Source organism: Scomber japonicus, chromosome 14, assembly GCF_027409825.1.
Source record: "Scomber japonicus isolate fScoJap1 chromosome 14, fScoJap1.pri, whole genome shotgun sequence".
Lineage (NCBI taxonomy): Eukaryota > Metazoa > Chordata > Actinopteri > Scombriformes > Scombridae > Scomber > Scomber japonicus.
Window position 1 is genome coordinate 19,326,780 of NC_070591.1, and position 24,370 is coordinate 19,351,149.

Below are 24,370 nucleotides of genomic sequence, written 5' to 3' on the forward strand. Positions count from 1 at the left end.
AAAAACACATCAAGTCTTAAAAACTGTTAATGTGACAGTGAAAGCTCACTTTATTGGTATATTTGTAGGGTATTTACAACATGCACACATAACAGTGCAAAAAAGAGGATGTGAGTGCTCTGTGTTCAACCTGGCACGACTTCTGACATTATCTCCCCTGTCTATGTCACCAGGGTGTCGCCTCATCAATTATTGACCCAGTACTTCATGGTAATACATAATTTCTTATCAATTATTCATGGTAATGTGTGTGTAGTTTACTTAATTGTGTTATTGACTATCAAAAGTAATTTCCTGAAAATCCTCAAGGACGCAAATTGAATCAGCCCAACTACTGGTTGTGTGCTCTGCGGTTAAGTATTCTCAATCTGATCAGCTGATCCTTTATTCAAGAGTCATTCTGGTGAGGAGTGATATTTAGAAATAATGAATTAACAAATGTATTGCCTGTGATAAACTACTGTGCAAAGAGCCCTGAGGTGATGAGAGATGCTATTTTTTAAATGTAAATTCAACATGAATAAATAGCATATATCATGTTTAATGGGGTTTATTAAAGAAATGCTCAGAGAGGAGCGTAAGAGAGTGAGCGTTCCTAAAAGTAAATAAATAATAAGAGTCACGATTGCTCTCCTCTCCCGGCTTTAAGGGAAGCTGATAAATAATGTATCAGAACAGATGGTTGGAGCGAGAGGCAACAGGAGAGGAACATGAGCGACTACATCTTTAATTGTTTTAAAGAACATGTCACAACAGGACTGGTGTGTTCCCTGTCTGCTGGCGCTACAGATGCGCTAACAGAGTGGAAGGGACACCGCCGCTCTGTCACAGAGTCTGCGTCAGCCTGCCTGGGGTTCACACTGCAACATACTGTACTCTGGCACATGTACACATTTATACAGAAAATGGCTGATTAATATTAAAGTGCACTTTCACTTTAAAATAAAAAAAACAAAAAAAGAGAGAGATGATTGTTTGAGCCCATTACTGACCTGATGGCATAAACACTATATTGCCAAAAATCCTCGCTGTCCGGCCATCAGTTCTACACTTACAGTTTACATGCATTAACATTCACAATGTAAGCATCTGTCCTCTTTATGAAAACTAAAGATTACTTAAATTCACATTATCGAATAGGTATTAAGTCTCACACGCACGTTGTATCTGTGTTAGTCCATCAAATGGAGTCCAAGAGTGCATGAAGACAGATATAGATCCAAAACCACACTTGTGCTTTTATAGGGATAACAAGGCCCCACATATTCAGCATTTCTCACAAACAATGATAATTTACTGTCAAATAAATATTTTAATCTTTGCATCCATACATTGTGATATCAGCAAAGTCTTTCCCAGGCTGCTTCTGTAGTCAGTCAATAGTTGTGCTTAGTTGCTCAGGACCAGAGTAGAGTAGAGTAGTAATAACAGGCACGATCACACAGATTTTGAGTATCAGTACATCCACCTTGGCTTTATGTCCAGTGCCTCACTTTTTCTCCAGTGACTCCTTAGAGCAGGGAGGGTGTTTATCAAGGTTGCTGCCCAACACAGAGATCTTGGTGGCCGGGCTGGGACTTGAGCTGTCTCCCCCTCTTCCCACAGTGCCGGACACATCGATGGCAGGGCCCACCGTGGGCCTTGCCACACCGACTCCAGACAAGACTCCCACGCCGGTTCCAGGCCCTGCTGCCGCACCGAGCAGGTTGGCAGACTGCAACACAGCCTCCGAGTGCTCACGGGCCTTCATGCGCAGGGCTGCAACGCTGGCTGTGCGGTTGCCCTGACAACCGTAGGGTGGCAGGAAGGACAAGCCCATGGGGTCAGAAACGCAGCAGGAGCACAAACCATTACCTGAAAAACAGCACAAGTAGGACTGATGGTGAGAACAATGAAAACAGACATAAACATTTCTATTTTCCACTTAATGAGAATCATATTTACCTTTCAGAGTGGCGACCTGTGAGAGGGCCTGGGCGTAGGTGGCAGAGTTGAGGAGTGTGCCTGGTATGCAAGATGGGAAGAACGGACCACCAGGACCTACCGTCCTGTTGATACTGAAGAGAACAAATCACCAAGCAAAAACGTCAAACTTTAAACAGACAAATTATCCTCCTAAAACACCTGCATTTTTTAAAAGGTGTTTTAAAAAGACATTTTTCTAACTTTGTCTTTAGCTGTGCACTGTAGGCCTGGTTTCCTCTTTGGCTTTGTTTGTTTCACAATTCATTTACATGGAAAAGTGTATTAAGAACACTGTACTCTACAGAAATGCTCAAGACAGTCTGGTGATTGTTGCCTCTCATTTACTTTCATCATCCAGACCAACCAGTCTGCAAATCTGGTGCAAAAACCTCTCTGTCACAAGCTCTTACCAACATAAGGATATTGTTTCACAACAGTAACATACACAACAATCATCTGTCTGTCAGTTCTCACCTCTGCTGCATCTCCAGTGGTTCTTTCTGTTTTCGGCTGTGGTCCACTGGGGACTGAGAGTTGATGCTGCGAGATGGAGGAGTGCCCTCACTCATCTGCTCTTTGCCTCCTTCAGGGTCTGTGCTGCCTCGCTCCGTCTTCCTCCACTTTGCTCTGCGGTTCTGAAACCAAACCTGTATCAAAAAAAGAAAGAAAGAAAGGAAATAAAATGAATAATTGAGACTTGAATTTCCTCACACATCACACAGTTTGTATTCATTTATTTTTATTTGTTAAATGCCGTTTTACATCCATTCTAATGTTTTATTTCTTTTGTCATATCATTGATAAACTTTGATGCGCATATTTGCTTATATCAAGGTAATGTTCATGTCTTGTGAAGAGGCCAAACGAAAGCTTAAGCTTTTGCGTTTGAATGTCTAATTTCCCACAGTCCACAACTTATCCCCAAAACTTTACCATCCACACAGCTGAGAACATATAGCCAAGTTCTGTTATCTTAATCGAATGAAGGTCACTGCCTATAACAACATTTAATTGAGCAATTTTTCATTATCATATTTTAATGACTTCCCACTGACAGTTGTGCTGCCCGAGAGAGAGGCAGCTATGATGAAGTCGTTTATTTCCCTATTTAGTGATTGTTTGACAACATCAGATTCGATTAGGACTTGGTTCTAGCAGGCATTAATCATGATGTGTGAATGGAGGTTAGAGTCGGTGTGCATGTGCTCTGCATCCCTCCTATTGTACCAGAGGCATAAATGATGTCAACAGCCAAACAAAACACATGCATTCATTCGGCATAAAGAAAGGACAACATTTTGGTGGCAGGACAACAATACAACCAATGGACTTATCTCACCCCTGCACCTTCCAGCTAGAAGTCGCGCCCCCCTCCCCACACACACCCGTCTCTGAATGGGCTATAATTGCTCCATTAATCTCAATTTGCTGCGTGCTCTTAATGCGGGGGAGGCCCATTGACACTTTACAAAAAGGGGGGCAACAACACTACAACAGAAAGGAAATTTATTTTCTAATAATAATGTAAGTTTAATATCCCTGCATACTGCGGTGGATTCATGTTCAGATTTAATAATAGGAATGTGGTAATCGGATTAGGAGGGGAATAATTTGTTTACAATCCCTAATTTACAGCGCTGGATTCCATTATCAACCCCGCCATTGGGTTTAAGCGATAGTAAGATGACCCTGGGGAACAAAAGGCAAACTATTATATTTCCCACAATTAGATCTGCGCGCACAACAAAACCCAAAAGCAAATCTGGAATGCAGGAAATTACATACAGGACACATAACTTAATTACATCTGGCCAAGTTTATAACCGCGCATATGTGCAGGGCAGGAGCAGAATATAAATTGTCAAATTTAAGGTGCGTGTGTGTGCGTGTGTTTTCCTGTTTTTAGGTGTGTGTGTGTGTGTGTGTGTGTGTGTGTGTGTGTGTGTGTGTGTGTGTGTGTGACAGAGCGAGGAGATGGGGAAGAGAGAGTTTGGGGGCTGCAGGCTTTGCCCTCTGTACTTAAAGCACATATCATTTTGTGTCTGTGCGGGAAAGAGATCTGCAGGGATGATGTATTCTTTCCCACCTTTGAGTCGCGGACAAATTAGCGAGGAACATTATCGCTGGTTAATTATGAATGACCGATTAATCAAGCTAATCTAATATTCACCATTATGTTGATGTTATTAAAGTGCATCGCCCGAATGACAGAGTGGCTTAATTTACGCTCTCTCTCTCACACATGGTCAAATGCGCCCAGGACGCAGTGCGCTGCTGCAGCCTACCTGCACCCTGGCCTCGGTCAGGTTGATCTTCATGGCCAGCTCCTCCCGGGTGAACACGTCCGGGTAGTGAGTCTGAGCGAAGACTGCCTCCAAAGCCTCCAGCTGCACGGATACAAAACACTAATTATACCTTTAAATAAGCACATTTTTCATTCATTGTGCTCTTTTATACATATATATATATATATGACTTTCTTTCGTTTTCATTCTTAATATTACCTAATCAAGCCCATGCAATCTATTATTATGAAGCTTAAACTTAAACTCGCTTGTGACAGGTATAACAGTCCAAAGGAAGAAAAAAAAGAGGCTAGAATAGGCTGAAATGTTGGCCTAACATCAAATTCCTTGCATGCTTAGAAAGGCCAATTTATGGTTAAGTCCATGCATGACCCTCAGAAGGAAAGATATTCATTTCTAGTCTAAAGGTTGCATTTATATTTTCAATTGTGAGCCAACTGTGGTGTTTTCTTTAAGATGTTATATTATTATTCCTATTATTATTATTATATTACAGGCCTCAAATTTATTTAAGTTGCAAGCTGAAAGCAAAACTCAGTCAAAGTCCCATTTTGAAAACTTTGCATATCCTGGTTTTTAACAGGTTGATAAAGCTACCTGTTTCGCTTTAAGTGGAGTTTCTTGCATTTCTAACTTGCTCAAGATATATTTTTACCTGTTGCAAAGTGAACGTTGTTCTGTTTCTGCGCTGTTTTCTACGTAGAAATCCGTCATCAAAATCAGCCGGGGCGTGGTTGCCAAAGCCGGTTGAATTCACTGAAAAGTTTAATACACAATAATTCAGTCACTTTGTAAAGCAATAAATCACAATTGAATGTTAGTATTTAAATAAATTCAGGAAATTTAACAAAAAAAAAGGAAATGCGGATTCTGTTAAAAAAAGAAAAAAAATAGGCCAAAGCGATGAAATTGCAGAATGTATTGTCTAGCACATTTTGTATTTCCATTAGTTGCATGAAACATTGATGTTGGGAGTCTGAGGGAAACCATGACGGACTAAGAGCCATGACACCCAACATCTGTGCCCGGGACAAAACGCCCCCTCTGCCCCGGGGCCAAACCACCAGCGCTTTTCATCAGCACATCAGAGCAGAGGGAAAAGCAGATTTAGCCCTTTATATCCACTTCAGTATCTGCCAAGAAGAGTTTATATTGTTTAAACGTTTATAAAAATAGAAACTATGTAACTTATTTTAAAGAATATGGCACATTTTATTAGATTTGTCTGCCGTGTGATAATCACTGATTGCAGGTTAAAGTGTAATAATCTTTTGATTTATAACTACACGTTTTTAAAAAAGGCAGTCTTTTATGAGACTGTGTCAACTTAATAATCAAATATATGTGCCAATTCCTATTTCTATAAAAAAAGAAAGAAAGAAAACGTTTTGCCGGCCTGTTCTTAGTCTGACAAAAAATGACATTTGACGCTGTGGGCGCATTCACTCAGCCCGATCCATGAAACTTTACGACTATTTATAAAGGGACATGCTGTGTAAATAACTGAAAACTAAAAATCACAGTACGAGGTACTGGTGACTTACATGTGTTGGAGCGACAGCACTCCCCATCCAGTTGAGGCGGACAGTGAAAGTAGAACATCCTGGCGTGTTAGTGAGCTGCGAACCTGGAAGAGAGACAAAAAGTTTCAGCTCAACCCCTCAGATCGGTTTACAGCACCCGCAGAGCGATTCAGTGATATGGTGAAGAAATGTTAAAAGACATCAAATCTTCCCGTAAAGTGGTGGTGGCACCGTGCGGGATTTTGGAGGATTCACAAAGTTGAAATCCCTCTTGTAGAGAGAGAGAGAGAGAGAGAGAGAGAGAGAGAGAGAGAGAGAGAGAGAGAGAGCTACCTGCAGTGAGGATGCTGATGCGAGTGTGTTCCCGCTCTGGAGAGAAGTGGCTGCTGCACTTCCACTGACTCTCTGACTCGGTGTCTGGGAGTGTCCAGACCCCCCCCCCCCCCCCCCCCCCCCCCGCCCCCCTTCTCTCTCTTACACAGACACACTCTCTCTCTCTCTCTCTCTCTCTCTCTCTCTCTCTCTCTCTCTCTCCCCCTCTCTCCCTCTGCCTCTCTCTGGGAGTGTCCAGATGTCTCTATAACTGTATAACTGTCTACAGAGTGTTAAGGCTTTCAGCTAGTGTCGTAGAATCTCACGCCTAATTGGTCCTAATCGGATTATCACGGCTTTGTCTCTCTCACCCCCAACCCCTGATATGTGTGTGTGTGTGTGTGTGTGGTGTGTGTGGTGTGTGTGTATGTGTGTGTGTGTGTGTGTGTGTGTGTGTGTGTGTGTGTGTGTGTGTGTGTGTGTGTGGTGTGTGTGTGCGTGTGTGTGTGTGTGTGTGTGTGTGTGTGTGTGTGTGTGTGTGTGTGTGTGTGTGACACAGAGGGTAAAAAGAGAGAAAGAGAGAGAAGATATATACCCAGGGTGGCAAACGGCAGCTCTGCTCTGGTACCAAAGAAATCATCACAAGTGATTGTTATTCCAGAGTCAAGCATATTCCCTAACCATAAACATGCACACATACCCGCTGCACTTTTTATTTGGTTCTTTCATATTAAAAAAAGGAGGATGACTGCTTTTGGGTTTTAGATTGACTGTCGGGCGGGTTAATTGCTCGTCAGGGTGTGTTAGGGGGTCCACTTTATAAGGGGTTGGGCATGGAGAACACTCACAAGGCCAAATTTTTGATTTTGTTCACAGCAAGGGGTCCAGCGATTTATTTCGCTTCCTCAGATAAATGATCTGCTGCGGGACCCTTTCAATTAGTTTTAAAGCGCATCTGGGACGGCAGAGCGCAGACGCCATGCGTCTCTGAGGTGGAGGCAAAATGAGGCTTCGAGAAGCAGCTGAAATTTAGAAGAGGAGTGCGGGATTGGACTAAACCACATAAAGTGCAGAAAATCCCTTCTAATGGCGCGTAATTGGTTCTGTAATATCATTACAGGCGGATAATGGCCAGTTACAGGGCCCCGCGCTATTAAGGGTTTCCCTGGCGTGCAGCGTTTATGTTATTAAAGGGGGAATATAATGATATTTTAGTTATTAAATGCGCGTAATTAATTTATGCACCACTGAAAATAAAGTTGTTATTATGACCTCGGCGAGGTGCGTGGAGAAAATTGAAATCAAATAACGGTTGATAACTTTATCCCAATATTCGGTCTAGGCAACCCTGACAGGAACACAGGCCTGAAGTGTGTGCATCTGCTTCCTGTCAGCGCCTTTCCTCTCCCATCCTCGGATGATTGGTTAAGTGAAGAAATGAAATTATAGTCTCATGTTCACTAATTCGGATTAATTTTACAAGGAAACCCGAACTAGGTTTGGTCTAAAATTTCAGATTAATGTTGACATGATTTCTAGTTATCAGCAGGTAATTTCAAGACCTTGGTCAGCACACCTTCACTCAGGTGAAACTCATCTAAAGAGAGACTTCGAAATGATATAAAAAACCTTCAATATGAAAATTGATATAGGTCTTAAGATGTTGCTCAACCTACATTTATTGGCAAATCAACTACTTTAAAATGCTATTATTTCATTCTTTAACAAAATTCAATAGTCTTTCCTCTGATCCTGTATAGATTAAAACAAACAAAAACAAAACTAATTCATTACAGACATTTATTGCATATAATGTATGCAAAACAGCACATTGGGTACTTTAAGAAAATATAAAACATGACAGCTTAATGACTCAGCTTATTGACAATATTTTAGAAGTAATTGGAAATACAGTAGGTCAGTTCACATTTTGAAGTTCATCTCCCAAACATCTACACTGTATTTGTGAATAAAAGTCATTACAAAATCTACAAAAGTCTGTGTTGATTTTATTTTTACAAAATGACACACTACTCCCCAAATTTAATTTTACGGAATCATGTTGTAAAATCTGACACCAGTGAGGCAGTTAAGATTATTACTCAAGCTAATACAATTTGAAATTTCAGGCAAATACAAAACACATAAATTAAAGTATAACCAGACACAAACAAACAGAAACAGAAACAAAGAATACAAAAAGTTCTTACATGAGCACAAAAGTCAACCCAACTTACTTGCAGATAAAATAAATTAGACATTGCAACAGATTTAATAACAGTAATAATCAGAAGAGCATATCAGCTAATCCACTGTTCTGTGTAATAACTCCTACAATGTGGCCCCTCAATAAAACACTATGGTCATATGAAAATTACATTTTGATCAACTGTGGCTGACAAATTATTGTGAAAAATACATCTAATTTTGGCAAAATGTAACAAAGAAATGGCAACAAACAAAAATATTTTGCAGGTTTTTATCTACAGACGCATAGCTAACAAATACACAAATATTCAAAGTTTGCGCTCTGCTTTTATCTGTGATTCACTCAGCGAAAGCGCTCCTTCAGTTTCCAGATACCCTCCTGACCGGAGGTCCTATGAAAGTCACAGACGCTCCTCAGCAGCTCTCTGAAGACCGGTGCCTGTTCCTGGGTCAGTCGAGGTTTGAAATATTCCAGCACTTCATGTGTGCTGGCCTGTCCGTCCACATGTGCCTGGAATGCTACAAAGTTACGTAGATCCACCAACAGCTCATCGTGCTGAGTGGATGGAGCAGAGGTAGAGCCATCCTCTTCCTCCTCTTCTTCTTCTTCTCTTTGGCTGGAGGGCACGCTGAGGTGATTACGGACTCTCATCTTAGCCAGCAGGGAAGAGGAGGAGAGGGGGGCGGAGCTGGAGTCAATTTCTGCTCCCTCCCCGCTGAAATGAGCTCCTGAACCAGGCTTCTTTGATATAGACTTCTCTAAAATAGCAGCATCCTAAACACAGAAACAGATACATTTAAACAACATGGATTAACAAATACATCACATCTGTCATAATGCTAATATGCTAATAATAACACTGCCCTTACCTTGCATTTGCCCGGAGTAGGGGCCGACTGAACGGAGGCTGTAACCAGAAGAGAATTTTTCTTCTGTCCAAACCGTTTCCTGGAGAGCAAAAAAAGGGGAAAATTGTTTGTGATAAGTGAGGTAAGTGAAACTCTCAGCAACCTCAGACTGTGACTGAGACATTGCATACCTTGCAGGAGGAGGTGGAGGAGCTCTGTTGAGGGCCAGCCTGCACTGCTGCCGAGAAACTTTGAGAGCTTTCAGAGCATCTTTGGCCACTCTGTTTGCTTCTGCCTCAACCAGAACATAGTCAGGGTTGGAGGACTCCATGATGGTGTCATGCTGCATCACGCTGTGGATACCTGAAAAACAAACAAAACCAAAAAAGATTCAAGGAAAGACAGTTGTGGGGAAAAAAATCAACAAGAAAATGTATAATTTTGTCTGGATTATGAAATGTATCATTGTACACAAAAACCTACCAGACTTCTTGAAGAGCTTTGCCAAAACATAATCGTCTGATTTCCCTTGGTCTTCCGCCTCATCTCCACTATCTGCTTTCTTATAGGCCCTTTTTTTCACCAAGTGAGAGATGCGTTGGCCCTCAAAACGAGCATCCTTGGAGTGTTTATGTTTCTTATGTCTGTGTCTGTTTGAGTCAGCTGAGTCGCAGTGTTTCCTCTTTTCCCTGTGTTTCTGTGGGCTGGTCAGGGCAGAGTCTTTGTCTCTGTTTTGGTGAGAGATGAGTGTGTTTGAGGTTTTGACTGTTGGCGTGACTCCATTACAGTCTCTGTTATTTTGTCCTGCCTGTTGTGTACTGGCTGATATATTTGGCTCTACATTCAAGTCATGTGGGTTGGTGCTTTGACTGTCTGTTAACACAGTCAGTTTACCCTGAGAGTTTTTACTGCAAGGCGAGGCGTTTCCTTCTCTTAATGCAGAAATGTTTGTTGAGGAATGTCTGTTGTCTGCAACCGTTTCATTCTGGTTGGCAGTGGAGTGCTTGAGTGAATGGCTGCCATGATTTACAGTGTTTGATGGCTTTGGTCTCCCGGGTTTCTTGGGTGCCTTGACATCAGAGCCTGTACCTGTAATGAAAATAAGAACAAAGGTGAATTCTTCTTATCTCGTTTTTGCAAAAGATGCAAAAAAGGAAAAACAAAAAGAAAAATCTTTAGACCTGCAAATATGGCACTGGTCTCTGTTCCTTCAGTTCCAGTCGGATCAGACAGAGTGAAGAGCTCATAGATGTCATTAGACTTGAAGAACCGTCTTTGTTTGGGGTCCTTCAATACACGGTTGGTCAGGAACTGTTTGAAAATTTGCCTGAATTACAAAAGAAAAAAAACAGCATTAGATTCTTGTGTGTAATTGCTATTTTACCTCAGCAGGCAACGATGATCCTCTGTCACCACAGAGCAGTTTGGTTGATGGATGAGAGAATTAGTTAACCTCACTTCTGTAGGTATCAAAATAGAATCCCTGCAGCTCTTCCAACCTGCTTTTTGAAAGCACTTTACAGACCCAAACCAAACAGAGCAACAGTTTAGAAGTCCTACATTGGCCATTTAATAATGCAGGAAAGCTTTTCAATTACGGAGAACTGAGACAGAGCAAGTAGTAAAACAGCAGTGATGTGAGCAATTAGTCATGACATTACTAATATTCCTGAATGTGTGAAGTCGATGGTAAAGACAACTAAAATGGAAGGTGGGAGAGAAAGCAACAACACAGTTCCCACTAATGGATTTCTTTACCTCTTTTTATTGACTTCTGGGATTGAACATCATGTATGAACAAGTATTCACAGCCAAACATTAGGAGAAAAAAAACAGTTGGTGCTGTCTGACCTGTGGTAGATTTTCTCCTCAATGGTCCCTGCAGTCAGCAGCCTGTAGATAGTCACTTGCTGCTTTTGACCGATCCTCCATGCCCGCTCTCGTGCCTGTGAACAACAACGACACAGATTTAAATAAATACTTAAAATAATCTGACATGCACACTCACTCAAAGTATTTTAATCTAATGATTAACAAGCAAGCAAGCAAGGTTCCAACTGGAAATAATGGTAATTTTAATGTTACAAATATTGCAGGTCCATAAGTGTCACAATAAAAATCTATTAAGAGTAATTGACCTCGTAAATGTTTTTTGAACAAGGCTGTGTGTGTCTAACCTGTGTGTCAGTACTGGGGTTCCAGTCTGGGTCATAGATGATAACTCTATTGGCTCCAGTCAGATTGACTCCCAGGCCTCCGACTTTAGTGGTCAACAAAAAGATAAAAATTGATTTATCCTGTAAGAAAAAAGACAAGAGGATAAAACAACTTCATGTCAACATCATGTCCGCAATTTTATATTCCTTTTACCTACCCCTGTGAGGAAAAAATCTACAGATTTAAAAAAAATAAATAGTGGTATTTTAAAATATTCAGTTAAAGCTTATTTAGAGATATAGTTAAATCTAGCCTTGTCTTTTAGCTACTTGATTATCTCCATGGGATAAAATGAAGTCATTTTAAATTGACAATAACATTTTACATTTGGCTGTGGTTTTGCATTAGATTACAACATTAAATTGTAGTTTTACCATTTCACTGACAATCCGAAAGTTTAATAACTGTTAATTAGTTTGAATTATAAATCTAGATTGTAGACAGTGGAGACAATTTCTATGATAAATAGTTATAATGGTAATCATTATACTTCATAATACATTGATCCATCTGTATTTCCATAGAAAAACAATAAGGTACATCCAGTTTGAACAACAGATTGTCATCAATTAGTGTTTCCACCTCAGGGTGAGCAGGGTTCCACTGAAACATTTGGTCCCTCAGGACGGGATTTACAAGGGAAACACTCAGGGCCATTAGGGATGACTAATCCTCACCTCGTTGTAGCGAGCGATGAGGGGCTGTCGGGAAGCTATTGTGGTAGTACCGTCCATTTTTAGGTACGTGTAGTTATTATCTCTCATGAACACCTCCAAGATGTTCAACATCTGGGAAGGAGGGAGATGATAGAGAGATGATGAGAAGAGGAAGGTAGGGAGGGAAACAGAGTGATGAAAAAAGGGGCTGGAGTTTGGATTATCTCTAAAAGGATTAAAGCAGATTAATATTACATGGACAGAGATACTGACAGGGAGGGTCTCAGGTTCCCTCTGAGGTATAATCTCATTGGTATTGACTGCAACAGCTGGGGCCTCTCTTACTCCCTCTTACACACACACACACACACACACACACACACACACACACACACACACACACACACACACACACACACACACACACACACACACACACACACACACACACACACACACACACACACACACACACACACACACACACACACACACACACACGGGTCGCTGGTAGACAACAGCAAATACAGGTGACAATGACAATAAACCAGAGAAGAAATTACCTGACCTGCCAATACAAACATCCAATATTAATAGTACAAATATATACTTATCTCTATATTAACTGCTATTTTAGAGTAGTGATTGTTAGGTAACTCAGACAGTCAGTGGACCGTGTTTCTAACCTGTCTAGACTGTGTGAAGAGGAGGACTCTGTGGCCTTGTTTGAACCAGAGACGCAGCAGTGACTCCACCACCATCAGCTTGCCTGATCGCTTCCAATAGCCGAAGTGTTCCTCTTCAGTCAGCTGGGCCTCTGGGATTCCCCTCAACATTCGGGGACCGCCCGAGAAAAGGTCCGGGTGGTTACAGATTTTACGCAACGCTATCAAACCTGAGAATACCTAAACAGTGCAAAAAGAAAGAGGGCACAGGTGCTCAAATGGACCATTACCGGTGACAGGTCAATATTATAAAAAACTTATGACTCAGGATTTTACAGCATTGCACCTTTAAACAAATAAGCGCATTTACTTTAGCCTACAGGAATGAGTTACAAAATGTATTATTTATTTATTATTAGCCAATAAAAGCTGTGTTCCTTGATGAAGGCCCAATGGTCACTGCATTAGTAATGGTGGTTAATGGACTGAGAGTGACCACACCAATGTGTCCATGAGAGCATGTGTGTATGTGTGTCTTTGCAATCTGCTGTGGTCAACCCCCGGCTCTCCGACCACGTACATTTGGTCAGTGGTGATAAATGCTTGAGTCTCTCTCTCTCTCTCTCCAGGGTCTGGCTAATGTGAGAACAGCACAACCTCCTTAAAAGAGAGCATCTTAAAGACTAAAGTAAAGCTGTTAGAGGTTTAACGAAATTTACATTACAAAAAAATTAAAGATCAACACCTTGAAGTCTTAAGTATAGTGGAGTGCTTGAAAACACAGGGAAATGGCTGTAAGCAATGAATTGAAATTCATCAGTTGGAGGGTTAAATAATGAATAAGGCTTGTCTTGTTCCTGGAAGTCTACTCAGCAGAGAGTTGTGCCCTCCATGTCCTTGTAAATGCAACTTGGGTCAACACAACAAGACTAAATGGATGAAGCATAAAATAAACCTTACCTGCATATCCCCGTTTAGTATCTGGTAGACCTCTTTGGAATCCAAGAAGCCCTGATAAACCTGCCGCTGATCCTCTGTTAATCTGCAAAACAGGACCTACGCACACGCACACGCACAAAGCAGTGTAAGAGTGTGTAATGAGCATTGAGCATCCCCCTTTAAAGCCCCTTGATGAAGTGCAGTGTGTAAGAAGAGAAATTAGAGGGAATGTGTTTTTTAGAGCCACTGCTGTCCTGAGGGACTGACTTAATGAGCTGAAGTGGACTGAGGAGTCAACAATCGTCAGCCGCGAGGACAGACCAGAGACCGGCCACCTTAATAAATACCTGCTCCTTTTACTTTACTAGGACTTTATTAGCTGGCTTCACCTGACAAAGGCCATGCACATTAATCAAACAGTCCTTAGATGTGGCACATGCAGTCACATCCAATCAGATAAACATCTCCCCAGCTAAGAGATGCAAGACGGAGAGACTGTTCAATACTTCGACAGAACAGGGTCAAATGTGTTACAGTGTGTTGAATACCTGTTCATTTTTGTCAGGTAAGGAGAGGCTGGCCTTGACGTCTGCCTTCATTCTTCGGAGCAGGTAAGGATTTATGGTGTCCCTCAGCACACATGCGCATTTAAACGCCGTCTGGACCTGAAAATGAACAAGTAAACCTTTTAGCACAAACAAACTGTTACAAAACAAAAGCAACATTCAGCTCAACGTGTCAAACCATCACATTGACAGTCACACCTGTCAGTGTGGATGTTTCCTGAGGCATGATTGCCGTTTAGCCTTTTTCCGCTCTCTCATCACCTCCCTCATGTTGCTGTCCCTCTCAGCAGTAAGAGCCATTAAACATTGATCAGAGTGCTGTTGGTCTCGAGGGACAGAGCCCTTCTCTTTCATCAGTACTACTGGCCTGCTCCACTGGAAACAGGGGGGAACTTAAAAAAAACACGTGGTCCCTCCCCACACTAGGAACCTCACTGCAAATGGCCTGCTACATCTTATCCAAAGACAGTGCTAAAGCCAGTTAGCTCTTAAAACATTATCTCACAGGGGGTCCACAGAGGGATCAAAGAAACCCTCGGCAAAGCTGGAGGGGACAATAGCATGGCTGGATTTAGGGCTCATTGGAGGTCAGAGTGGAAGTAAAGGTAAGGAATGCAGCAGATGATGCTGAGTGGATTCACAAGGGGGTGTAAACGCATGCTTGAGTAATGGATCCCGCATCAAAACACTCATCCAGCCCCACCTCTCGCATAGATGGTTTTATGTACATCTAGCTGTGTGCACATCAGCTGAGGGCCTGCTTTGCTGCTCTGAGAATTTCAAGAAGAGGATAAAGCAGCAGAGCTTAGCCTTCTCTGACCATTTAATAACATTAATAATTAGTAAAGGTTTTTATTATCGACAACGGAAGAAGCATCAATGAACTGCTTAAATAATTAAATCCATACAGTCAGTGGGTTATTAATGATTGGACACTAATGACAAAGGGCTACAATTTAGCTCACTGGCTCTCCACTTTAGCCTCTCCCTCTCTTACGTACACTTGGGTATGTACTGAAGTTCCTTTGCATGGACCTACATTATCCTGCACTGCACTTAATGGCTCTGTTGCTCCACCATCTCCCTCCCTGCATTACTTCACTCTTCCGTTCCAAAACTGCATGTGTGTGACTAGTGCTGTCAAGTGACACTTCAGCCCTTCCTCGCTCCCTCTCTATGCTATAAATGTCATATGGTTATGGTATTTCTTGTAGGATTTTTGCCTAAAGCTTCTAAAATTGTATTCAATGTTTGAGTGGTGTGACTTTTGTGGAATAATTGTACCACTATCATATAATTGTGCATTTCTGTGAGTAGCTTGATACCTGCACAGGTGATGCATTGCTGTATCCCCCCATGGTGATTGGCACAGAGAACTGCTCCATGAAGACAGGCAAGGTACCCAGTTTGCCAGGGAAGACAAAGTCAAACAGAGACCAAAGCTCCTTCAAATTGTTCTGCATAGGAGAGCCTGAGAGGATGAACTTGTGGGGAGTGCGAAACTGGAGAGAAAAAGAAGAATGTAAAATATAAGATGTTTCAGCAAGTTTAATGTTCTGAAGATAGGAAAACAAGCTCTGAGGAGTCCAATCAAGCAAATGTCATTACTACTGACTGGATCTGGCTAGTGTTGTGGTTGAGACTGTGTGTACCTGTTTGCAGGCTGTGGTAACTGCAGCATTTGGATTCCTGATCTTATGGCCCTCATCCAGTATAACATAGTGCCAGTCATAACGTTGCAGGGAGTCCCACATGTTCCTCACTGCTGAATATGAGGTTATCAAGATACCATGACATGCCGCTATCTCTGGAATCAGTTTTTCCTGCAACAGAAAAAACAGTTACACAAACTTCTATCAGGTAAGTTCTTTGTCTGAGGAATTCCTATTAATCTGTGGTATCTTCTAAAAGAATTGAAGCAGAGCATCTCCTGTGTGGCATTAACAGACCACTGGTGCCCCCCAGAGGAAAAAAATGCCTTATAGAAAACGTTCTAGCTCAATAATGAACACACATTTACCTTGCTGCTGGTGAAGGAGCCAGTTTCATGCAGAACAGCCACTCTGAAAGGCGGCCACCAGGTGTGGAACTCCTTCACCCACTGGTGCATGACTGTAGCTGGACACACAATAACTGTAGGACCCAGACCAGCATACCTACAACCAATCATACACAGCAGAGAAATGTTTAATCCCAAATCAGCGATTCAGCTCGGTAAATAAGGGAGCTCAGGGTTATTCAAGTATGGATAACCTCAGCAAATTTCATTAGCAAATTACAGTCATCATTTCTGTATCAAATTATGTAAAATAAAAGGCATTCTCCAGAGAGTAACATATAAAAATGTGCATGTATACAATTTGTGATACATTCAGGCATGAGCGAATGGAGGAAGCCAATGACTGTGTATTAAGATGATCTTACTTTAAAGGCATACATACATACACATACACACAAAGAGATACACTAATGGGCTGGTATGAACCTCTGCCGAGTGGAAGCTATTGATACTGGGCCATAATTGAGTTTGCAAGCAATCAATTTGTGGGCGTCTATAGTAGACAGATTATTGACCATCACAGAAGCTCCACCTATTAAAGTGTCGTTTGTGCAGTAAAATCAGATTATCACCACTGCGTCATATTTTCCACAGTTTATCTGTTGTCCCACACTTGCCCCACCCCCATTTCATGAGTCCAAAATTCCTATTAAGTGTTCATGATTAGACGACACGTTCTTTCAAACACACCCAAACAGAGTGTCAGTGTTTCCTGTGATGTCTGCAGTAAGAAAGTGAAGAGTCTGATAATTGAAACATGTTTAATAATTCAGATGAACACTCTCAAGCAGAAATCCACCTAATCAAATATTCATACCATACAGACACACAGTCTCTGGCCACAGCTTGTGTGCATGTGTGTGTTTGCGTATGTGCACCTGTAGTTGGATCCTCTGGTCCTTAGCTTGCTGTAGCTCAGTCCAGCCAGAAAGCTGATGATCTGGATGGTTTTACCCAATCCCATCTCATCTCCCAGGATGCCGCCTGCCTGCTGACAGTGGAGTTCCCACATCCACCGCACGCCTGTCTGCTGGTACCTGATTATGTGAAACACACACATGCAAAAACTATGGACATCCAAAACCACACACATGACAGGGTATCCCAGTAATCAGATTGTATATGAACTAAAATATGGTTCAATTATCCTTAACTGTAAGCATCCACACAGTTCCAATGTCAGAGTAAATTACTTCTGTCCCTACAAGCTACAGGAATAATGTGTTGCAGTGATTAATATATTACTATATTATTATCAAATCCAGGCAAAACAAGCACAAAGTTTGTGATACATTATGACAAATGTGGTAGTTAGAAAAAGACTAGTCCAGTCAAAAGGCATAACAAATTAGAAATGGTAGCTGGCTTTACAAACACATTTATTAACTAAAGTATGTTCAAAGTGATGCCACAGTTATTCTTAAAACTGTTTTAAAACTACAGTATAACAAACAGACTTTTACAAATGATTATAAGTGATTTATAGTAGCAGTAAATGAATAAAGTGTATGGCACATTGTCAATATAATTTCAGAAAAGACAAGTGTTGTAAACCAAGATAACAAAGACACAAGGTACAAAGCTGGTGGTGAATTACAATCACTTCCTTAGTGGACAGTAGAAAACATGTGCAACTGACTGTATGGATACTTGACATAACTCTCACTGCTTCATTATAAACTTACTTGTAAAGTTTTTTCCAGAGAAAACCAGGCACTTTGAAGCCTTCATCAAACTCTGCATCACTGTCATCTGTGAGGTCCTCGTCTCTTTCCCTCCTCTCCTCCCTTTCTAGGAGTCGCTGTCGCTTCCATCTCCTAGTGAGGCAATTAGTGTAAGCTGATTAAGTTATAGCAGAGACAGCTCCAACACAGACCTTACTTAAAGTTCTTTTTTCGGTTATCAAACTTTATGCTCCAAAAGAGTGCGATATATTAAGTGAACTCGGTTTCATGACTTGTCTATAAGTATTAACCGTGTTATAAACAAGTCTATAGTATACCCAACCTTATACCCAATGCATGCTGGGATAGCTCCAGCTCCATGCAACCCTAACAGGATAAGCGGGTATAGAGAGTGGATGGATGGATTTTCTATTTGCACTCTGTGACTTATTTCAAGACTTGCCTACACAGGTGTGTGGATGGCAAATGTTTTGAGTTGTTGGTATTTCCCTTGAGCGGTAGAACATCTACAGCAAAAAGGGAAATGTAAAGGAGAACAGTTTTAATAGCGCAGGAGAGAGGGCAGTTAGAGGCACAGTCGTCGCGCAGCAAATTAAGATTGATACAGACAATTAGTAGTGCGAGTTCCCCAGAAAGGTGTGAGGTGGAGAGGATAAGAATCCATCTTCATTTGGGCCTGGTCCTGTCACCCTGCCACGAAACTGGTCCTTTAGCTGGGCCTCGGAGACCACACTCTCTAATTAAGTCAAGACTAAGCATTGGTTCAGTTAATTACACTTTTCTGCCCCCACTCCAACCCCCCTACCCAACTACAAATACTGCCCACTCTAATAATATCATTCCTCACATAAGCTAGCTTCACCATCCATGCCGTGTCTATGCTGTTGAATTGACATTCAATCACTGTAGGGTAGAAAAAGGACACATGCCAACACAATTTATTTGGCAGCTATAAATATGAAATCTCATTAGGGCTGCTCTTCCATTAATTTGAGCATTAGAGTGAGTGAGTGTATAAAACCATGTGCAGGAGGATAATTAGGCCAGTGTGAGAGCAGAGAGAGAGAGAGAAGAAGAGCAGGGAGTGAATTTGCTTAGTCAAGAAACAGCTGCCAATCTCATCTGGGATTAACTCTCCTTCTGCACTATGGAGCCAGCAGAAACCCAACTGCTTTTCTCCTTAACTAAAGGGAATAACAATGGCACATTTGCACCACTGCCATTACAAATGTACCAACTTAAAGGCTCAATCTGGTGTTTATTGAGCATGTTATTTACAAGCTCGGTTGTCTGCATTCTCTGAAGAGGAAGACAAAACTTTTGCACCTTTGCATCAAACCATAACTCCAACTACAAACCTTCTGCTCACAAACTGTAAACACACTAGTTATAGTTGATTTATGTTAAAATTGGGGGCAGAATAACAAAAACAAGTGAACAAGTTTATAGCAGATAGTACAATGATCATACCTGATGCGTTGTCTGTAGTACTCTACATCTCCATCATCTTTGAAGTTTTTCTTTTTATCCTTCTCATCCTCCTCTTTATCTGAACTATCAGGGCAGTATTCGTCCTCACTATCCTCCTTCTTCTTTACTTTCTTCCTCCCTTTTCTTTCAGTCTTTCTCTTGTATAGTTTCAACTCATACTCTTCATCATCTTCCTCCGCAAAGCCCTCCTCCCTGGCTTCTCTTTCGTCTTGTTCAGGATCTACGCCTTCATCGCTAGGCATGTACTCGGACCCCTCGCTGTCAGTCTCCTCTCCCTCAGCGTGATGCTTCCTCTTTGGTTTAGGGAACTGTGGCTCAGTCTTGGGTCGAGCCTTAGGATGGGCCTTCAGAGCAGTTATCTGGAGCTTTCGCATGCGCTTCTGCATTTTTTTGTCCTTGGAAGAGGAACCACTTCTGTTGGTTTTTCCTTTGGCCTTCCCATCAGGACTGAGTCCATAGCTCCCCTTCTTCTTCAGGAGAGGGGCTCTCTTCCTCTCAGTGGCCAACTTGGCCTGGTCGGCCAAGTACTGATCAAAACCTGAGTCCTCAGCAAGCATCAGTTTCCGAGGTTCCTTCTTAACCTCCTTCTGCGGAATTCGCGTTCCAAAAGGAGTCATTTGTCCTGTTCGGATAAGCTCCTCCCATTCTGTCTCCTGAGCTGGCATGAGCATGCTGCCAAGCGTGGACGGCCCGGCTTCTGGTGCAACACACAACACGCAGGGTTATACAAAGGACTGCTGCTGTCAGTTTTTGAGAGGTATCAGCACAGTTTTTTTTTTTTTTACTAGTAACACCATGGGAAAGTCCCGATTGTGTTTGCATCTAGTGGCGTGTGGCGTGCATGAGGATGAAATGCATGTGTGCATGCAGGTTTGTGTTTTAGAATTAAGGAAACACATTTGTGATGTTCACACAATACATTTTGGTGAGAAACAAAGAGTTTTTGATTACGACAAAACTTCACAGTGTACCTTTAAGTGCACAGCTATATTTACATTAGTTTCTTCAAGCTGATAATAAACAGATGGTATACAAGAATTTTCAAGTAGCAGTTAAATCAGTACTGAATCACATTTAGCTGAAGACAGCGGCTACACTGAACTATGTGGGTCGCAACTTGCAAATATGTTGCTCCAATGGCTGCATCTCTCAGTGACGTCACAGACAGTGTTTTCTGACGGGTTTATGTTTACATTTGGCCCAATCAAAACGTGGTACGTTTCTTCATCACTTTCATTGCAACAGGTATTAATGCTTTTAATTGTTTCCATTTCTGCTTTGTTTTGTTATATTTTGGGCAGTGCTAAACATCACCCTTGCTTTACATTAACAATAGACAGCAGAGCAACTTGCATTATGCGACTTTGTGTTGACTCAGTCTGATAAGTATTAGACCATAGAACAATGTTTTTTGTCAATACATTGAAAAGAAATCAAAGGTTAACATTTAAGTCATCTCACCTTCCTCCCCATCATCCTCTGCCAACAGCTCAGCTTCCACCCTTTGTGTGTCTTCTCCTCCAAGAATGGCTTGAAGTCGTTTCTGTTTAGCTCTAACTTTCTTGAGCTGTTTCTCCTGAATTAAAAGAGATTATCATTATCAATATCAATATAATACTAAAATATATTAGTATGTTATATAACATAACCATGTACACAATGTGATTTTAACTTGAAGATTTGTCAGACATACTACTTTACCTTATTTTCTTTCTGTCTTTTGACAGATTCGATTTTCCTACAGATGTCTTTGCTTGAGGCTGCATATGGAGAGAGCTGCTCAATGATCTTGTTGATTTGTTTCAAAGATGTTGTAACGGACCTAAAGGAAAGGTATTAACTTAGATTAAGATTAATCCGCCCTCTTAAGGTTGGCACTCATCTTCTAACAAAAACAACCTTCTTGGGAGGCAATTGTAGAAGCATTTGTTGTACATTTATTGTATGTAATCCATTCAAGATCACAAACATATTTTGTGTTGGAAAAAGAAAGGCCCTTATATATTACAATTCGGATGAAGGCAAAAACTAAATTGTAGCACCTTCCAACAGATAAGATGGGAGGGGGAGAAGTAACTTCTGACTGAGCAAAAAGAATCTGAAGGAACACTTCAAAACTCAGATGAGAAAAAAAAACATTTAATTCAGTTATTGTTCTTGTCCTTTACCTGACATCATCTAGCACAGACTGGTACTCCTTCTCTGCATCGGCTTTAGCAGCAGCCTGACTGGCCTCCTGGATCGCCTCATCCACTTGCAGCAGGACACCTTGCTCGAGGACATCCTGGTCATAGACAGCCACACCAAGGCCCTGCAGCTCATCAGCTCCAGAGCTGGCAGATGCTGCTTGGATGCGCTGGCGGTCAATCTGCAGCATGGCTCCAGACTTCTTGCCACCTAAATACACAGCAAATGACAATAAATCAAGCCCTGTACAGACAAGAACTGATACTTAATCTTTATGTTTACAGCAAAAACGTATTTATATAGTGCTCACCGCTGGTTCCCTCCCCTGGTCCAGTGTTGGTCGGATAGGCTGCAGCAGCCTCAGAGCCCTGAGAGCAAGCTGCGGAGCCCCCAGTGGCTCCATCCTCATCAGTCCCCCCTGGGGTGAGAGCAGCACTAGTTGGGCTGGAGAGGGAGGAGGGCGCCTGGTCTTCTGAACCGTCTATTGGCATAATGCAGCTGCAGACAGACAGACATACAGAGGGTCATCCAGACGTCAGTGAACACTGAATTGGTTACTTAACGCTGGCTCAACGTTACTTCGTTATCAATAAAGGCAATGAAGAGCAAAATAACATTAGATACCGTTGTTGTATGCTAACGTTAATTGTAAACAGTATGGTTAAGTGAGTAACTTTGACAAAAACATTTTGTTCTATCCAAACAAAGTCCGTCAGGGAGAAGTCGGTTAGCTTTACTTTAAGCAAGTGAAGTTATCAACATTAAGTTCAGTTGTGTCTCTCAAGTTGCTTTCCATTGTTTACGTGGCTGGGCTAGCGTTAGCCTGCTAAGCTAACAGTGAATAGACTCATCAGCTGTACTCGGCTTCACTTAAACTACCACACTTTAATACGACAGGCTGTACGTTTACTGAGTAACTGTGGTCTGTCAGATGGCAGACACATTAAACCGAGTCTCGAAGCGTCAATGACTGAGAATGTACTCACAAAACGTTGCAGTTATACAACCCCCATGCCTTGGTTTATGTCATCTTGCTTCAAAGCGTCCTGGTTTCCGGTGCCTGTTAAAGGACCGTGCTTTCTGTTCAATGCTTAACTTGTGGGACAGCGTCCTCTGCTGATTCACAACTACAGGGCTTCTGTCCTGTAGATGGCGCCACGAAACCACTAATTTCAGTGGAGAATTAACTCTGGAGGAACTCGTTGAACCTCATTTAGTCCAATGAAAATATTTTTGACTTCTGTTTTGTGCAGCCAGCTTGGGAATGGGTGCGAGTGAAAGGGGAAAAAGAAAGTCTTACAGTTTTTGTGTTGCAATCAGGGTGCAGACCAGTCAGACCTTGCTTAATGGTTCTGGCCAACAGGCCACTCAAATTGTCAAAATTTCTCTTCCTCTCAGTCCTTTCAAATGTCTTCTTTTTTGGAGGTTTCATGGATGTTACAAATTTTAGCAGTGCCAAGTACTTGCATGTCAGAGGAAGTTTATTTCTGTATCTGCAACAATAAATAGAGGACTTAATTAAAATATCCCTACTGCCTTGCACTGGAGTGCCTGTGCAAAGGCCAGCAATCTTTCCAAACAGACTCATCTATATATGGACATTATTTGCTGTCAACCTTGGCTTGGAAAGTGTAAGGAAGGAGACGCTGGTCTCTATTTGCTTAGCTAGTAAATGTGGGTCACCCTCAGTCAAACCTCTCCAGAGACACTGGAGGGGATTTGAATGAACAAGAACTAAAATTAAAGTGTGTCACAGTAAGAAAAAGAAAAAGGCCTTTACTTGCAGTTTTAGTACAAGAGCTGTCTGCAGTGTACTGACTAACCCTCTTATCAGTAGACACAGACACATTGTGTTCTTTCTAGGTTGATATAAAGGCACACGGTTAAGAGTCAGAATAAGTTAAACCATCAAGCTGCTGGTGAATCACCTATGGTGGGAAATAAGAAGGGATGCAATCCAACATTTTCAGTCCCAATATTAATACCGATACCTCGACTTTAGGTATCGGCTGATACCAAGCAAATACCAGTGTTTAATTTATAAGCATGTACCTCACTGTGTGGAAAAGACTGGGATTATTCTTTTAATGTTTAAGACAAAATCAGGTTTGACTTAAACATTGCTTTTCTAACACAAAATGTTACAAATAAATAAATAGACAGAAATTTACCAAATTGTTAAAATAATGGTATCCAACTCCTGATTGTCCCATAGTCACAATACCTGATCAACCTATTTGAGTCAATATTGAAACGATATACAACATTAGTATTGGTGCAACTCCAGAGATAAGCTGATACATTCACACAATGTTGGGACTATAAGGCTGAGCTGCAAAGAGGAATGTAAACTCTATGTTTGTTGTTGCGCCTCCATCCTTCTTGTAAATTAAGCACTTTGGTTAAACTTTTATCACAGCGAAGGAGGAGATAAGAAAGATATATATGGTTGTGTTTTCTGCACATCATAATTTAAGGACAGTGAGTTAATAGACCACACCAAGCTCACACGATTTACTGGGTGGCAAAGCTGTCCATCCTCACTTTACATGTGTGCAAGCATTTATGTGTGAGCATAAGCATGTGTGATGAATCCTGCTTCTTTGTATGTAAGGAGTTGGTGGATTTATAGGGTGTAGGAGGCTGCTGGGAGGTTAAAGTACAAAATCCCAGAGGGGGCGGGGTGTGTTGTTAACACTGCTGCTCTGTGCTCTGCTGCATCCTGACAGAAGAATAACAAGT

The 24,370-nt window shown here is 41.6% G+C and overlaps 2 protein-coding genes across 2 annotated transcripts; both read right to left on the reverse strand.

Moving 5' to 3' along the window:
- Positions 1 to 1,489: 1,489 nt before the first annotated feature.
- drgx (dorsal root ganglia homeobox) lies at positions 1,490 to 5,873 on the reverse strand. Its single transcript, XM_053333226.1, has 6 exons — positions 5,816 to 5,873; positions 4,927 to 5,027; positions 4,251 to 4,352; positions 2,440 to 2,612; positions 1,945 to 2,057; positions 1,490 to 1,854 (listed from the first exon to the last, which is right to left on the reverse strand). The coding sequence occupies exons 1-6, from the start codon at positions 5,871 to 5,873 to the stop codon at positions 1,490 to 1,492; spliced, it is 912 nt and encodes a 303-aa protein (XP_053189201.1).
- Positions 5,874 to 7,938: 2,065 nt separating this feature from the next.
- Positions 7,939 to 22,632, reverse strand: ercc6 (excision repair cross-complementation group 6). Its single transcript, XM_053333183.1, has 22 exons — positions 22,615 to 22,632; positions 21,939 to 22,126; positions 21,610 to 21,838; positions 21,143 to 21,263; positions 20,903 to 21,017; positions 19,421 to 20,138; positions 17,951 to 18,082; positions 17,144 to 17,302; positions 16,227 to 16,362; positions 15,859 to 16,029; positions 15,532 to 15,708; positions 14,189 to 14,305; positions 13,662 to 13,757; positions 12,723 to 12,941; positions 12,058 to 12,168; positions 11,341 to 11,460; positions 11,015 to 11,109; positions 10,345 to 10,490; positions 9,647 to 10,252; positions 9,355 to 9,526; positions 9,185 to 9,263; positions 7,939 to 9,089 (listed from the first exon to the last, which is right to left on the reverse strand). Exons 2-22 carry the CDS (start codon positions 22,117 to 22,119, stop codon positions 8,658 to 8,660), a joined length of 4,332 nt encoding a protein of 1,443 aa, XP_053189158.1. The 5' UTR covers positions 22,120 to 22,126; positions 22,615 to 22,632; the 3' UTR covers positions 7,939 to 8,657.
- Between the last annotated feature and the right edge of the window lie 1,738 nt (positions 22,633 to 24,370).

Coding starts and splice junctions, on each gene's coding strand:
- drgx (XM_053333226.1), bottom strand. CDS start 5,873: ATGTTCTACTTTCACTGTCCGCCTCAACTGGATGGGGAGTGCTGTCGC. Junction 4,353..4,926: donor CAACGTTCACTTTGCAACAG/GTAAAAATATAT, acceptor GTATCCGTGCAG/CTGGAGGCTTTGGAGGCAGT. Junction 2,058..2,439: donor CCACTGGAGATGCAGCAGAG/GTGAGAACTGAC, acceptor TGTTCTCTTCAG/TATCAACAGGACGGTAGGTC.
- ercc6 (XM_053333183.1), bottom strand. CDS start 22,119: ATGCCAATAGACGGTTCAGAAGACCAGGCGCCCTCCTCCCTCTCCAGC. Junction 21,839..21,938: donor ACCAGGGGAGGGAACCAGCG/GTGAGCACTATA, acceptor CTGTGTATTTAG/GTGGCAAGAAGTCTGGAGCC. Junction 15,709..15,858: donor TTACCACAGCCTGCAAACAG/GTACACACAGTC, acceptor TTTTCTCTCCAG/TTTCGCACTCCCCACAAGTT.